This window comes from Cupressus sempervirens, chromosome 5 (assembly GCF_028749045.1).
Source record: "Cupressus sempervirens isolate cs-2001-9-10 chromosome 5, ASM2874904v1, whole genome shotgun sequence".
Classification (NCBI taxonomy): domain Eukaryota; kingdom Viridiplantae; phylum Streptophyta; class Pinopsida; order Cupressales; family Cupressaceae; genus Cupressus; species Cupressus sempervirens.
The window spans coordinates 349,674,751-349,688,640 of record NC_143122.1 but is presented as its reverse complement, the minus strand read 5'-3'; the positions used below and the strand labels follow the sequence as shown (position 1 = coordinate 349,688,640).

General features: G+C 35.3%; 2 protein-coding genes across 5 annotated transcripts in view; both read right to left on the bottom strand.

Moving 5' to 3' along the window:
- Positions 1 to 13,890, bottom strand: part of LOC149556149 (Leucine-rich repeat family protein) — a 177,644-nt gene that overhangs the window by 22,418 nt on the left and 141,336 nt on the right. The gene's annotated exons all lie outside the window — the stretch shown is intronic.
- On the bottom strand, positions 9,304 to 12,558 carry LOC149556151 (uncharacterized). The gene is made up of 6 exons (XM_089830275.1): positions 11,802 to 12,558; positions 11,358 to 11,656; positions 10,818 to 11,215; positions 10,489 to 10,712; positions 10,191 to 10,378; positions 9,304 to 10,094 (listed from the first exon to the last, which is right to left on the bottom strand). The coding sequence occupies exons 1-6, from the start codon at positions 12,539 to 12,541 to the stop codon at positions 9,880 to 9,882; spliced, it is 2,064 nt and encodes a 687-aa protein (XP_089686401.1). The 5' UTR covers positions 12,542 to 12,558; the 3' UTR covers positions 9,304 to 9,879.

Sequence of the window (13,890 nt, the reverse complement as noted above, 5' to 3'; positions counted from 1 at the left end):
TCAAGACTGAATGAATAGTATAATGTAAAGGATAGAGTGGGTGTATGTTATACATTATGAGGGACCAAAGCTATGAACCATACAATGGAATATCATCATTCCTTCTATTTATTTTCTTCTCCATTTTTATTTTACCTGCGTCCCAAGAAATAGAAATGAGGATTCAAAATCTCGCAAAGATTTATGAAAAGTAAATTTAAAGAAATATCCCTTGGAAAGGAGAACATCCCCATGGACATCTAATGCACTGCCACCTGAAGCGATGACAAGGGCTTTTGAGCTCCTTTTACCCTAGGCATACAATTCTAGGCAACACTCCATTAAATTGACCTCTTTTGGTGATTGCCACTCATATATTCAAAGAGTCAATTGTATAAGTGCGTTCTTCCATACCGCTTTTAGTGGCATGCCCACTGCAAACATTTTGCATCTCAAAGATGTCAACAATATCATTGATGATGACTTCCACCTTTCAGTTTAGGGTACTTGATTATGTGGCCATTTCAGTTTTCCAATAGTTATTGATAAGCTAGCTTCCTCTATTTGTAGATTGTTCATGCCATTGTTGGCAGCTTCTAGATCAATGTATACAAAGAAATGAATTCAAAAAAAATATTGGTTTTCTGACCAATATTCTGCTGACACTGAGGGCATCTCCCTTCTTAGTTCAAACTGTTCATCCAATTCTTGCCATACCTGAACTCTTGTTGCTGGCAGTTGGCACCATCAAATTCAAGCTGAGCAGTCCCGTAGACAGCGAAACTCACGTCACCCGCTATTCCCTCTGACCACTAAGTAAGGTAATTTACAACAACTAAAGAATTTTCACCATTAAGTTTATTTACAACAAAATAAAATAAAATTCTCAATCTAAGTCCTCCATACTGTTGGTCAATGCGAATCTGGGTCATTGACCTAATTTATGTTCTATAATAATAGTTCTACTGCACAGATGTTTGCATCCCAGTGTCATCTTCATTATACTGTTTCTTCTATAGATTCCAAATATGCAAGGCAAAGTGAGTACTGCTCCCAAAAAAGCATTTAATACAAGAGATTTTGCTATTTACTTCCATACTGTCACTGAAATGTGGGCATTGCAAGAAAGAAGGATCAATCTTTATGGTCATCAACTTGGGGTCATACATCCTCTTTTTGAAGCTATCAGTCTCCAAATTTTTTGTACAGTAGACCACACAAAGAAGAGTTGACTTTTGGCCACCTTCAAGCAACCCCAGCTTATTCCGTTCCATGACCTTGTGCCCATTGCTTACAATAGTTATGTATACTGATTCCAAATCAATACTGCAGTTTCCAGCTGCTGTGTTCCCATTCTCTTACATATAATTTGTTGGATTGGTTCTGCTCTAACTGCAAGTGTAAGCTATGTAGTGCAATGTAATAAATTAGCATCCAGCATCTATGCATAATCAGCAGCAGATAAATATTCTTTGCTTTCAAGGTAGCAACAAATAAATATTTTTTGCTTTCAAGGGCATCATGCGGCTCAGACAGAACCCAAGATTATGGGCAGCAATTCATTGAATCCACTTTTCCAAATTCTCATGCTCCTACCATCTGCCAAGTTAATTTTGACAGAGAACTAGAACCATTTTTTATGTACCATGCTGCAGTTGAAACTTTAATACTGCCAAGGCCTTTTTAAGAATCAGTTTTAGGATTGATTAACCATTCAATCCTGACCATATGAACCAACAGAAAATTGACAGAATGCCAAAGACTTGAAGCCATCTTTAGTTGCAAAAGCTTTGCTGAAAATCCATATATATTTGATATTTAGAGTCTAGACCTCCAAAAACTTTTGTTATACCATGTTTATAATAAGATTCCATAAAGCTTATGTGATTCCGCTGGAAAGAAAGGCCTGTATAATCATTGAAAGTTTGGAAGTTTACCATCTATTGTTCTACAATATGGATACTCTCTCAAATTTCTGCAATATAACCGCTTCACTTTCTTTTGATTGGTCCATGAAAATAATCCCAGGAAAAATCTGTTACCACCATATTCCCCACATCTTTATTAGAAATTCCAAGAATATAAACTTTCCATTGATATCTGATATCAGACATAAAATCCCTTTTTCAGGTGCCCTGTGGGTGCCATCCAGATGCACTTACAGGCACCTGGATGCGGACAGATACATGTCTCAGGCATCCGGGTGGCACCTACAAGGCACCAGAGAGCATCCACAGGTTTCCTCGCCCAGAAAAGAAAGAAAGATATTTTTTAATACCTTTTTTTAACATGTGGCGTGATTGTGTTAGGCTTAAATCACAAGTGAAATGAGTGAAATAATTAAACAAATGTGACGAAAGATGAGAGCCGATACAATAGATTTGAACAGCAATGAGACAAAGAAGCCTCAAAGAAACTCTTTGTGGGTGAAAACTTCAACCAAATGTGACTATAGGCTTGGTGCTTAAAATTTGCTTCAAAACTGATTCCACAGCTCCTTTGGCTGTCTACAAAACTCCAATAATGTCCAGCTCCCCACAAACCCATTAAATTTGGATTCTTCCTTATGAATTGCAATAGGTTTCTTTGCAAGGGTTTCTTCCGGGCTACTGGCTAGTTGAGCTCATATGGAAATGCATATTGCAAAGCTTTTCAAGTTTGATGGTATTTTAAGTTGCCATTTTTTGTGACAAAAAGTGAGCAAATTCTCTCTACAAATTATAGGATAGGATTTTTTTTAAATTAATCTATTCCTAAAATTTAAAACAAGTACACAAATTGCAGATTATGTACCCTGTACAGATAACTTTCTAGGAGTTTTGCATCTAAACAAAATACTTGAAAGAATCAATGTAGATCATCTTTTGATCTTGAAGGTAAGGATACAAGACTGAAATTAATTATCTCATTTCTTTGCATATACATAGTATAACAGTGTGTGTGTACATACACATCCATACGCATCTGCATTCCGCTTTTGCTTCCCGCATCCACTTCAGAATCTGCATCTGAATCGGTAACTTAGTTTTTTTCTAAATATTTACTGCTGGCGAGTGTTGTTTTGGTTCACTGGTTCATTTGTTATTGAGAGTGCAGCCCTTTCTAGGTAAAAGAATAGGATAGTTAAATAATCTGGGTTGATTTCATCCTTTTGCTACCATTTACAGAAGCATTTTGTTAAGACAACGGCTTTTCCAAATCTTCATTTACAGACATGATCATAGTTAAGTGATTCTATGTGCCTGTTCTTAAGAACGTGTCCTGCTCTCCAATTGCACTTCCTATTTTTTTACTCTGGCCCCTCTTAAAAACCCTAGTCCTCTTGCAAGAATGACAAGAAGAAAGAAAGCCATGAAATTCAATATCCTTTTGCCTTCTAACGTATTCTCCTTGGGAAGCTAAAGTCTACTTTTTTCTCTCCTCTGTGGAAAAGCAGTGTTGGGATAAAAAAATTCAGATAGAACAATTCCTTTTCTATTTGATATAAAAAAATTCAGATAGAACAATTCCTTTTCTATTTGATATTATGGTTTTCTTAGCATCATCTGCTAATGACATAACATTCATTTCTGCTTCAATAACATCTTCTTTAATAACATATTCATATCCTATTGCATTAAACTTAAATTTCAATGCATGACTTTGACAAGATTGATAATGCAATATAATCAATATTGTTGTGGGTGGAAACCTTGGAGTAAGCTAACTCAAGCTTACTTACAATTGTGTTTTAACTATGTTATGCTTGGAACCTGCCCCACACCCCTACTAGGCCCATTTTGGTATGAGTTCGCCTGTGGTATGCTCGGGCATGCCTAGGGTTGTCCAAGACACCCTAGTTTCCTTGTCGGTAAGTGTCTGCATACCCACAGAGACCTAAGGCATCCAAGCCGCACCATAAGTATACGCAGACGTACACGTAGGTACCCAAAGTTGCTGTGTGTCAAAAAGTAACAACATCCATAAAAGCATCAGTTTGCCCAATACAAAGATCATTTTGCAATCTTCACTCACTTTTTTCAATGTGCATCATGTGTTGCCATAAATGACAACAATTAAATATCTTCATTAGCTAATTGTCAACATAGTTTGACTATAGTTGATCAAAAGGAAGTACGTTTGCAATGTCTAATCCTAAGTAAAATAGATAATGGTCTGATTATATGTGAGGCTCTTTCTAGATTTAGCAAAGGTAATTGTTTCTACTATAATTAGAGCCATTGAAGTGTTGTTTGGGGGATCCAGTTATTATGCCATGCTTACCTGCAGGGTCTGGTATTTGACAAACTAGTTTAAGTTTTATTAGCAAAATGGTACAGGTGGATTCCCAAGTTAATGGTTAGATTAAGATACAAACATTCTCAACATATTATTTGCACTGGTTAGAACTAGAACATTTGATTTTCTTTCCTGTTTGTATCAAACCCAAGGTTGCACGGGTACGTGGGTACGGGAACGGGGACGGGTACGGGAACGGGTACGGGTACGCATATTTTTCAAAATAGGGGACGGGGGTACGTGTGTATGCCTATTTTTTCTATATTATTAATATTTTATAGAAAATATAAAAATCAAAATATATGTCATGAGTCATGACATTGAGCATTCAAAACAAGAAATTTGAAATATATATATATGCTATTGCTGAATGTTTAATGTTTAAAGTATTTTTCATAATAGGGGATGGAGGTACTTGGGTATGTCAAACTTATTTAAAAATTATACCTTTATATTTATAAAAAATCTGAAATTATGAGTCATGACAATGGTTTTTCAAAACAAGAACAGTGATAAAGTTTGCAAATGTAATTTATTGTTTTCAGTTTCAGATTTGCTATATGTTTGAAATAATAATACATAATAAATGCTTAGATGCATAACAAAGAAGGCAGACTTTAAACATGAACAAGAGGATCCTAAATCATATAACAATGACATATTGCAACTGATAAACTTATGACTTGAACAGTGATAAAGTTTATTGTTAATGAGTACCAAAGTTTCAAACTGATTTGGTATTGAATTAAGTTTGATAAACAAGCTAATACAAAAATAAAAAATCAAAATCAGAATCTTAATCAAGGTCCTTAGCTATGATGCTCTCCACCGAGTACCCGGTACGTGGGATACGTGTACCCGGTACTTGGGTATGTGGGTACTCGGTGGGTACGAGTACCAGGGGTGTGGGTACGAGTACCCATGCAACCTTGATCAAACCATTTTTAATAAATTAAAATCTAATGTGTTCAGAAAAAATCAGCAAGTTGAAAAAATGGGTCTCAATGCCAGGTGCATAACCTTTAGCTCCATTGTTGGATCTTTCTCATTTTTGGTTATATGTTGTTTGAAATCACATTTGGTAAATCTTCACTGAAGTGATTTAATACATTTGGTCACATTCAAAAGTTATAATTGGCTGTGTGCAAGTCTATCAAGAATACCTACAACATCTTATTTTGACAAAATATATGTTGGAAATGACAACTCCATTTCAATGGGAATGAAATTACAGAGGAGAACATGATAAGTTATTTTCCTATGGTGTATAATATTCCAAGTGGAAATAATCCTATGTGGATTATTTTATTTTGACATAATACAAAGTGTTTTTACATGAAGTGTGGCCACATGTCAAGCACATATGCATGCCAGCCCAAATGTTTAATTAAATATCATTTAACAATGTTGAGATATTTGTTAATGTTTTAGCATCAGTAGAAGTAAAACACTGTTTATTTGATATTCTAATTTGTGTTTATCAGATAAATTGTTATTGGTGATTCTTATATATAATATATATTATATATTATGCATTATATATCTTATATATAAATTATATATATATGATTTATGTAATATAATATGTATTATATATTATGCATTATATATTATTATATAATAATATAATAATATAATATTATATTACATATATGGGTTAATATATTAATATTATATATATGTTAAAGATGAGTTATACATATAGTTATTTATAACATGATGATTAACTATAGAGACATGTCTCCTCCTCTCATATTATACATATATGAGATCCAAATCTGCATTTGGAAATCATCAATTACAATGGCAATAAAAATACATTTGCAGATACGATCTCAGTTACTTTAACATGGTATCAAAGCCAACATGTAAATGTAAGAATAAGGAGAGAGTAAACGATAAGAAAGACATACTTGATACAGAAATCAATAAGTACAAAGCAAAGATACAACAGTCGAGTGTAACATATCTCAGTGACACTAAAATCTGATAACATATAAATCTGATCAAACTTAACCTTGTATCAAAGCCAAGTTATGGGGACCTACAAAGGACTGGGTAAAGGTTGCATCGGAGAAGATGAAGTGTTGACTTCCTTGATTTACTATAAACAACAATTGTTATATATTTATAGACATCAGCAAACATATGCAAATTATCAGCAATGAAATTATGTTTCTTATTATCGAGAATGAAATTCAAGTAAGACAACATGTATTCTAGAGATAATATGTGCAGCAATATAATTTCTTGATCATTCTCGAAGAAATATGACAGAGGTCAAAGTCTAAGCCAGAGATAGGAAAATGCGTACAGCATCAATGACGACTATGAACAACAAAATGAAAGCAAGGATCATATAAAAGGAAGAAGAAACATTTGTGGTGAACACAAATATTAAGAGCCACACAAATAATTGTTGTTTAATATAATAGTTCGGTGCACATTGATACTTAATATATATTGACCTTGCATTTTAACAGCAAGTATTAATCCATGCACTATAGATGGCGATTTTTTAAAACAACAGCTAGATGGAAAATAAAATATGATTTCCAAAAGAAAATAATGCAACCATAATCCAATCATCACTAATCCAAACTTGTTCACTATTAAAATTAGACTGTGGTATGATTCAGTTATATGCCTACAGATACTTCGGAAATGATTCTCTGCATTATCATCAATGACAACCATGTTTGGACGAAAGTTCAATTGGTTTGAAAAGGGAGTTATGATGGAGAAGACTGACAGATCAAGCTGTCTATATTTTTTAGGTAGCAAACTTTGCATTCAAAATCCACGACAATGATACTCCACATATTAATCATAAGGCGTGTTGGCATATGGTTTAGATGGTTTGCACATTTGTAACACATGGAGGTGAAGCCATGTTCGAAGGATATAATAAACTAACTCTAACTTAACCAAACTTTAGTTCGAGCATTTGAAGACATTATATACACAATCCCTTGATTTCAAAGGGTATAATGAAAACAAGAGCTGCAGGGCAGCTCAGTTCCTGCTGCCCAAGACTGAAATAAAACTAGAATAGAGGACAAATACCAACTAAACATGCATAGATAGGAATGGGAATAGCCAGAAGCAGTAGCATGAAACACAGGGAAGAATTATTACAGTCAGTGCATATAAATGTCTTCACCGTAACACAATACACTCACCAAATCTTGAGGGATACCTCACGTGGAATGCACAAGGAGATGAACATAAATTTCAAGCATCAATCTGGGAGTTAGCATCTTATGCAAATAAGACTCAGTAATCAGAATTAGAAGAAAACATAAATCTGGGCCGCTGTGACAAATCCAGCTGTAATCATCTGCACCACAGAGATTTGGAGAGAGAATCAACAAATTATTTACCAGGGAACATGCATAAACTTCACATATTAGAGAGGTTAGCAGCGGCTAGGAGACTCAATAACGAGGGAAGAAGAAGGCGTCCACTCAATGCCTATTAGGATAGGAAAATCAAGGGATATATTACAGTCAACAGCCAACACTAGATGAGTGTGGAAGCTAGAAGTTAATCGATACATGCAGATCCAGTCAAATGCTTTGTCATAGTAGTCCAGTGAGCATCCCTTCAACATTACACATTGATTCATTTTGGTGTTGGGCTCAATTTCTCAGCAAGCCGTCATAGACATCCACATATGTCGATGGAGGACATTATAAAATGAAATAAGATAAAGAGAATTTCAAAAGGCGAATCCACAAGTTTGACCCCATATACATAATCGGCATGACACATAATGAAGGCCGAACATTATTGGCATGTCTCATAATGACCGAAATTCAAGATGAATATCAATTATAATAAAATATAAACCTGGGTGTCATCATAATGGAAAATGGTTTATAAACAATGATTCTATCTCATATAATCCCTGTGTGGATACCACCGAAGAAGGTGAAATGAAGCGGTAAAGAGATCCTCCGCAATACCTAGAAGTATAGAAAGGTAAAAGTAAGGTATGGATATATTTTAAATTTTTATTCAATTATATAAATAGAATTAGCATGAACTGTTGGATTAATATTCATGTTATAGATTCATCTATTACGTAATTTGATACATAAGAAGAAATAGTCTCATTCAATGTCACTAATAAATTTAAATGATAGTATATATATATTGTATACATTCTTTCAAAATGATATTTAATAATTTGACATAATGTTTTTTAAATATAAAGAGGTTCATTATGAGAGTATGAAAGGTAAAGATTGAGTATCATGTTTCTATTATTAAAAATATAAAATAAAGAGTTGTGTTATAAAAATTTATGTTGTTAGTAATAGATATGAGATAAATTTACTAACATCCTAATCAATATTTTTTGGTATTTCAATATGTTAAAATATAGATCATAAAATATATATAGAAAATGGAAGATATACTTTATGTTTAGAATATACACATTTATCTATATTATATTGGGACGATAATTTTGCAGAATTATTTATTATCCTTGAGTATTATGTCCTATTTCTATACGAGCTATGTGCCTTGATCTTTTCCTTTGAGATTGTTACTACAGGAAGATGGAGATTGAGATTTAGAGGGAGACTAACATTTCATTAGAGACAACCTTAAACGAGAGAGAGTAGATAGGGGATGTGATTAAATCAATCTTTAGTGTTCTCGATCATATTGATTCAGAGGGAGTAAACCATGCTGTGATAGAATCTTCAATGATCAATTAATTGCAACAGTCAAGAGGACTTTAAATCATGCAACTATGTGATCTTAATCATCTACGATAAATAATAAATGATATTTGACATATGAATTGTAGAGTCATTCAAGTGACACAATCATACATAGTTGGAAAACTCGCCAAATGCAAAAACTCGCCAAGCCCCCCAAAAGTTTAATCGGGAAAAACTCGGCGATTTAAAAAAAAAACTCGGGAAAAACTCGAGAACCTAAAAAACTGCTGAAATTTAATTAAAAATACATTTATTTTGCAAAATTTAATGAGAAGATGCATCTAATAAGTTAATTAAAGACAATACAAAAGAAAGAAACAAAGTTTAGATATATATAAATGCATAATGCGTACAAAATTGCATTCTCATGCAGAATGCTCATGGTAGGAAGCATTGCAAAATAGTAAATTACTAAATAGTTTCAATCTGTCAAACTAGAAGTAAATACTAAAAGTCTAAATACATCAATACAATGTGACAATGCCAATCACATCTTCCTCTTTCCACTTGCACTAGCAGGAAAGCGAGGGGGTCTAGTCCTAGAAAAAGTGCCCCGCACTGGGATAGGGCGTGAGCTGCGTGACTGTGAACTCTGTGGCTGTGCCCCCTCGCTCGACGTCCCTACTGACTGGCTCGGCGTCCTGGAAGAGGATGCATCTCCTCCTAATGGTAATGTCTGATCCTCGCCTGAATCATCATCATCCTCGTCCTCGTCCTCAATGTCATCCATAGTGAACTGAAAATCAGTGTCAACCTCCCCCTCCATGGCCTGCCTCTCCAAATCAGCGATCTCATCTGGTGTAAAAAATGGACTTGGCTCCTGTGCTGTCCAATCAGAATAAGGATCTATTTCATCTAGATCAAGCGGACCAGGTAGTTCTAAGAGCTATGACTTTTTTATGCGCAACTTAAGATTATAGTGCACATAAACAAGGTCATTAAGCCGTTTTTGAGTCATTCTGTTTCTTTTCTTTGTATGGATGGACTCAAATAAGCTCCAATTGCGCTCACAATGGGATGAGCTACAAGGTTGGGATAGGACTCTGAGAGCAAATTTCCTTAAATTGGGGGTATTGCCACCCCAACTTGCCCACCAAGCATCTGCAAAACAAAATTTAAAAAGTTATAAAGCAATAAAAAACAAAATCAGAAGCACAACTTATCAATTAGCAAAAGTTTTAATGTTTGACGCTTTACCTGGTGCTTGAGTAGATCTTGCTCTCTTTGCTAGCATAGAAGAGAACAAAGGACCCCTTGATTCCACATAGATTTGTTGTTCGGTCACAATAAGGTCTCTCTCCTCTTCACTTGATATCATTCTCTCAATGCATTTAGAGAGACCTTCCATGACCTCTCCATTAGGATCTGAGTAGGAATCATCAGCCCTAAAACAAATAGAAAATGATATCAACTCTTACTACACAACCTTAAAAAGTAAAGTAAAATAAAGACTTATTAAAATCCCAACTTCAAGGACAATCAATTATCATAGTACCTGAATTTGGGATTGAGGAAGTAGCCTGCTGCATGAATAGGTTGGTGGAGCATATTGTTCCACCTCCTATCAATTATTTCCCAAATGGGGTCAAATCTGAGACTGTCCCCGTGATAGTAACTTCTAACAGCGTCTTTCGCCCTATCCATGGCCTCATAAAGACCTCCCATTGGGGATTGCTGCCCATCACATGTGCGCAAGACTAGAACCAGGGGCAGAGACATCTACATTTGAAATTTGAAAAATACAAATTAGTTAATAACATAGTAAGTTATGAATTGAAAATGAAACTTGAATAAACTAAAAGTCTAAAAATATAATGAAGTTACCTCCACAATCTCCTTAGCCTTTGCAAAAAAGCTATCATCAAAGACTATTCGTGCCACAGCTTCTCCTTCGGGCTTCTTTGAGTAAGGTGAAGCAACCCAATCAGCACACACAAACATTTGCTTCAAAGCCAATATGTGGTCAAGAATACTTTGCAACGTCAAGAAGACCGTTGCAAACCTTGTCATAGCAGGTCTCATCAAATCTTTGCCTTTAGTGGCTTTTCTCATCAAACTGAGAACCCATGGGTGATTATAGATATATTTCGTGACTCGCCTAGCATCTTCCACAATTGGACTCACCCAATCAAGTTTTCCTATGTCCTCCAAAAGAAGGTCAAGGACATGTGCTGCACAAGGTGACCAAAAAAGTGTGGGATGCCTCTCTTGGAGGATTCTACCTAAAAGATTAGCAAAAAATCAATAATCAGTAACAAACTTTCCATATTTAGTATTTACAAATTACATCAAATCTAAATTGAATAATACCATAGCATTACATTCATGATTCATATTGATTCAAATATAAAAAATTAAATCTACCTGCTGCCACATATGCTGCTGCATTATCTGTGATTATTTGCACCACGTTCTCTATTCCCACCTCCATGACAACATTCTCCAACATTAAAGCCAATGTGGCTGCATTTTTCACTTTGTTGGAGGCATCGACAGATTTCCAAAACACCACATCATCTTTGCAAGCAATCAAGAAGTTAATAATGGTTCTACTTCTTCCATCTGTCCACCCATCAGATAAAATGGTGCAGCCATACTTCTTCCACTCTTTCTTTTGGTCTTCTATCAACAATCTTGCCCTACCAACCGCTTTGTCAAGCAACCTACAAAATTTAAGTGTAATATTAAATAAAGTGTAAGTGTTAGTAAAAAATTAGGAAATAAGTTATAACAATTAAGATTTAAAATATAACAATGAACTAAAGTGAATCTCAATTATTTACAATTACTAAATAGTAAAATACTAACCTTCCACTCATATCCTTGCGATTAGGCGGCTTGTACCCTTTGCCTGATATTGTCATTGCATTCACCATATTGACCCAATAGGGACTATCAGCGGCATTCATTGAGATATTGTTGAAAAACCAAAAATCAGCTGCTGCAATATCAGTTTGCTCATGCACCTCCTTAAACCATGCAGTGCCCTCTAATGATGGCTGTGCTCCAGGTGTGTTCCTGGGCACAAAATAACCACCTATCCCTGATGGGGATCTAGATGGTGATGATGAAGAAGTAGGAGATGTAGAAGAAGTGGAACCGGTAAAAGAGAAATTTTGTTTGCGGATCCGTGGGCCACAAAGAGATCCTGGTATGTTCTCAAGTGCTTCTTCTTCCTCTTGCATATCAAAAGGAGCTCCTTCAGATTCAGCTATGGCTGCCCTAATAGCTATTTTTGCCCTCTCCCTATTCAATTTTTTCTCTTCAGCAGCTGCAAGTAGGGCATGGATGAATCTTTTTTCTTCATCAGTTACCTTGAGACAAGGATTTGAGTCATGTTTCTTTATGCCTGCAAGGTGGTATTTGAGGCGGTTTATGCCTCCAGAAATAATTCTCTCACAGGGAATGCATATCACCTTCCCAATATCATTTGGATTTGGAGCTTCATAGGCATACCGCCATGCCTTATCTCTTGCATTTTTAGGTCGAGTGCCTATATATCCAGATGGGCATGGTGTTTGTGGCCACTCTTCTTGTGAGTTTGTCATTTTTTTAATGGTTGACCGTTGCCCTACACATAAATATATAGAGAAATGAATAAACAAAGTTAGAACTTAGAAGCTAGGGTTTCAAATGATTCAAACTTCAAACTTGAACCATATCCTTAGCAAACAACAAACTTCAACCATATCCTTAGAAGCTAGGGTTTCAAATGATTCAAAATGATTTTAAATGATTTGAAAACATTTACAAAAAACAACAAAAACAAAAGAACATTTGTTATAAAACTATAAAAAGTTTTCAAACTATGATAAGATGAACATACCTGGAAAGAAATTTGTCTTCTAAAATCGGTTAGAATCCTCTACAATCCACTCAAATCCGCCTTGAATCACTTGCAATCAGCCAAGAATGCCTCCAAACCTTCTTCTCTTCACTCCTCAAGGTTCTAAACAATGCAAATACAAGAAAGAATGAGAAAAAACACACTCACTGCCGCTTAAATCCTCACAGGCCGCGTTCACCAGTAAACCGCGAGTTTTTAGGAAAAACTCGCCGAGTTTTTGCCGACTACTCGCCGATTACTCGGCGAGTTTTTACCAGTTTGCCGAGTTTTTAAATCGGCGAGTTAACTGATTAAAAACTCGCCGAGCTAGGAAACTCGGCGAGTTTTAAAAACTCGCCGAGTACTCGGCGAGTTTTCCATCTATGCAATCATACTCAATCAAGATATTGGCGTATTGTGGACGAGCTTATGTTAGCTTCTAGTATTAAGCTTAATGAATAGTTGGAAGTTAGAAAGAAGTCGTCAAATTTGATGTGATGTGAAAGTGTTCAATAATATAAGAGTGGTAAGTTTACATTGTGGGGGGGATAATAGAGAATGTTTCATTCCCCCTTGAACCATCCTTAGAAAAGGAGATATTTCATGACCCTCATGGGCAGATAAGTACTTATATCTTTTACATTTGTATATTCATTTATTTGTAATTCTATACATACTATAAAGGTCATTTGCTTTGATCTTTTCCTTTATGTTGAGGATATTCTTATAGGAAAAGAAGGTCGGTACTTCAATATGCTACCAAATATTGTACAGACTAAATCTAATGATAGTAGTTCCAAAGACCCTGATGATCAAGATGGATAAAGTGTGGCTCTTGATGCAAGTATCTTTGATGATTGAGATTATGAGATCCTTCTATATTAAGAGGGAGTATGACACTTCTCCAAAGGCAATGCTGGAGCTTAGAAGATTGGTACTCAAAGGGAGCCTAGAAATCCATGTGGGTGACTGCATTATGTTGATGGGCCTTCTCCTTCGTATATCATGAGGCAATGATGAGTTTGTCAAGCATCCTTTGGAAAAGAGAGTTTCTAAGGAAGTAACAAGAGG

Excerpts from the sequence above, each read along its gene's own strand:
- LOC149556151 (XM_089830275.1), bottom strand. The coding sequence starts at position 12,541 with ATGACAAACTCACAAGAAGAGTGGCCACAAACACCATGCCCATCTGGA. Across the intron at positions 11,216-11,357 it reads AGCAGCATATGTGGCAGCAG|GTAGAATCCTCCAAGAGAGG; the intron begins GTAGATTTAATT and ends CTAATCTTTTAG. Across the intron at positions 10,713-10,817 it reads AGGCTAAGGAGATTGTGGAG|ATGTCTCTGCCCCTGGTTCT; the intron begins GTAACTTCATTA and ends TTTCAAATGTAG.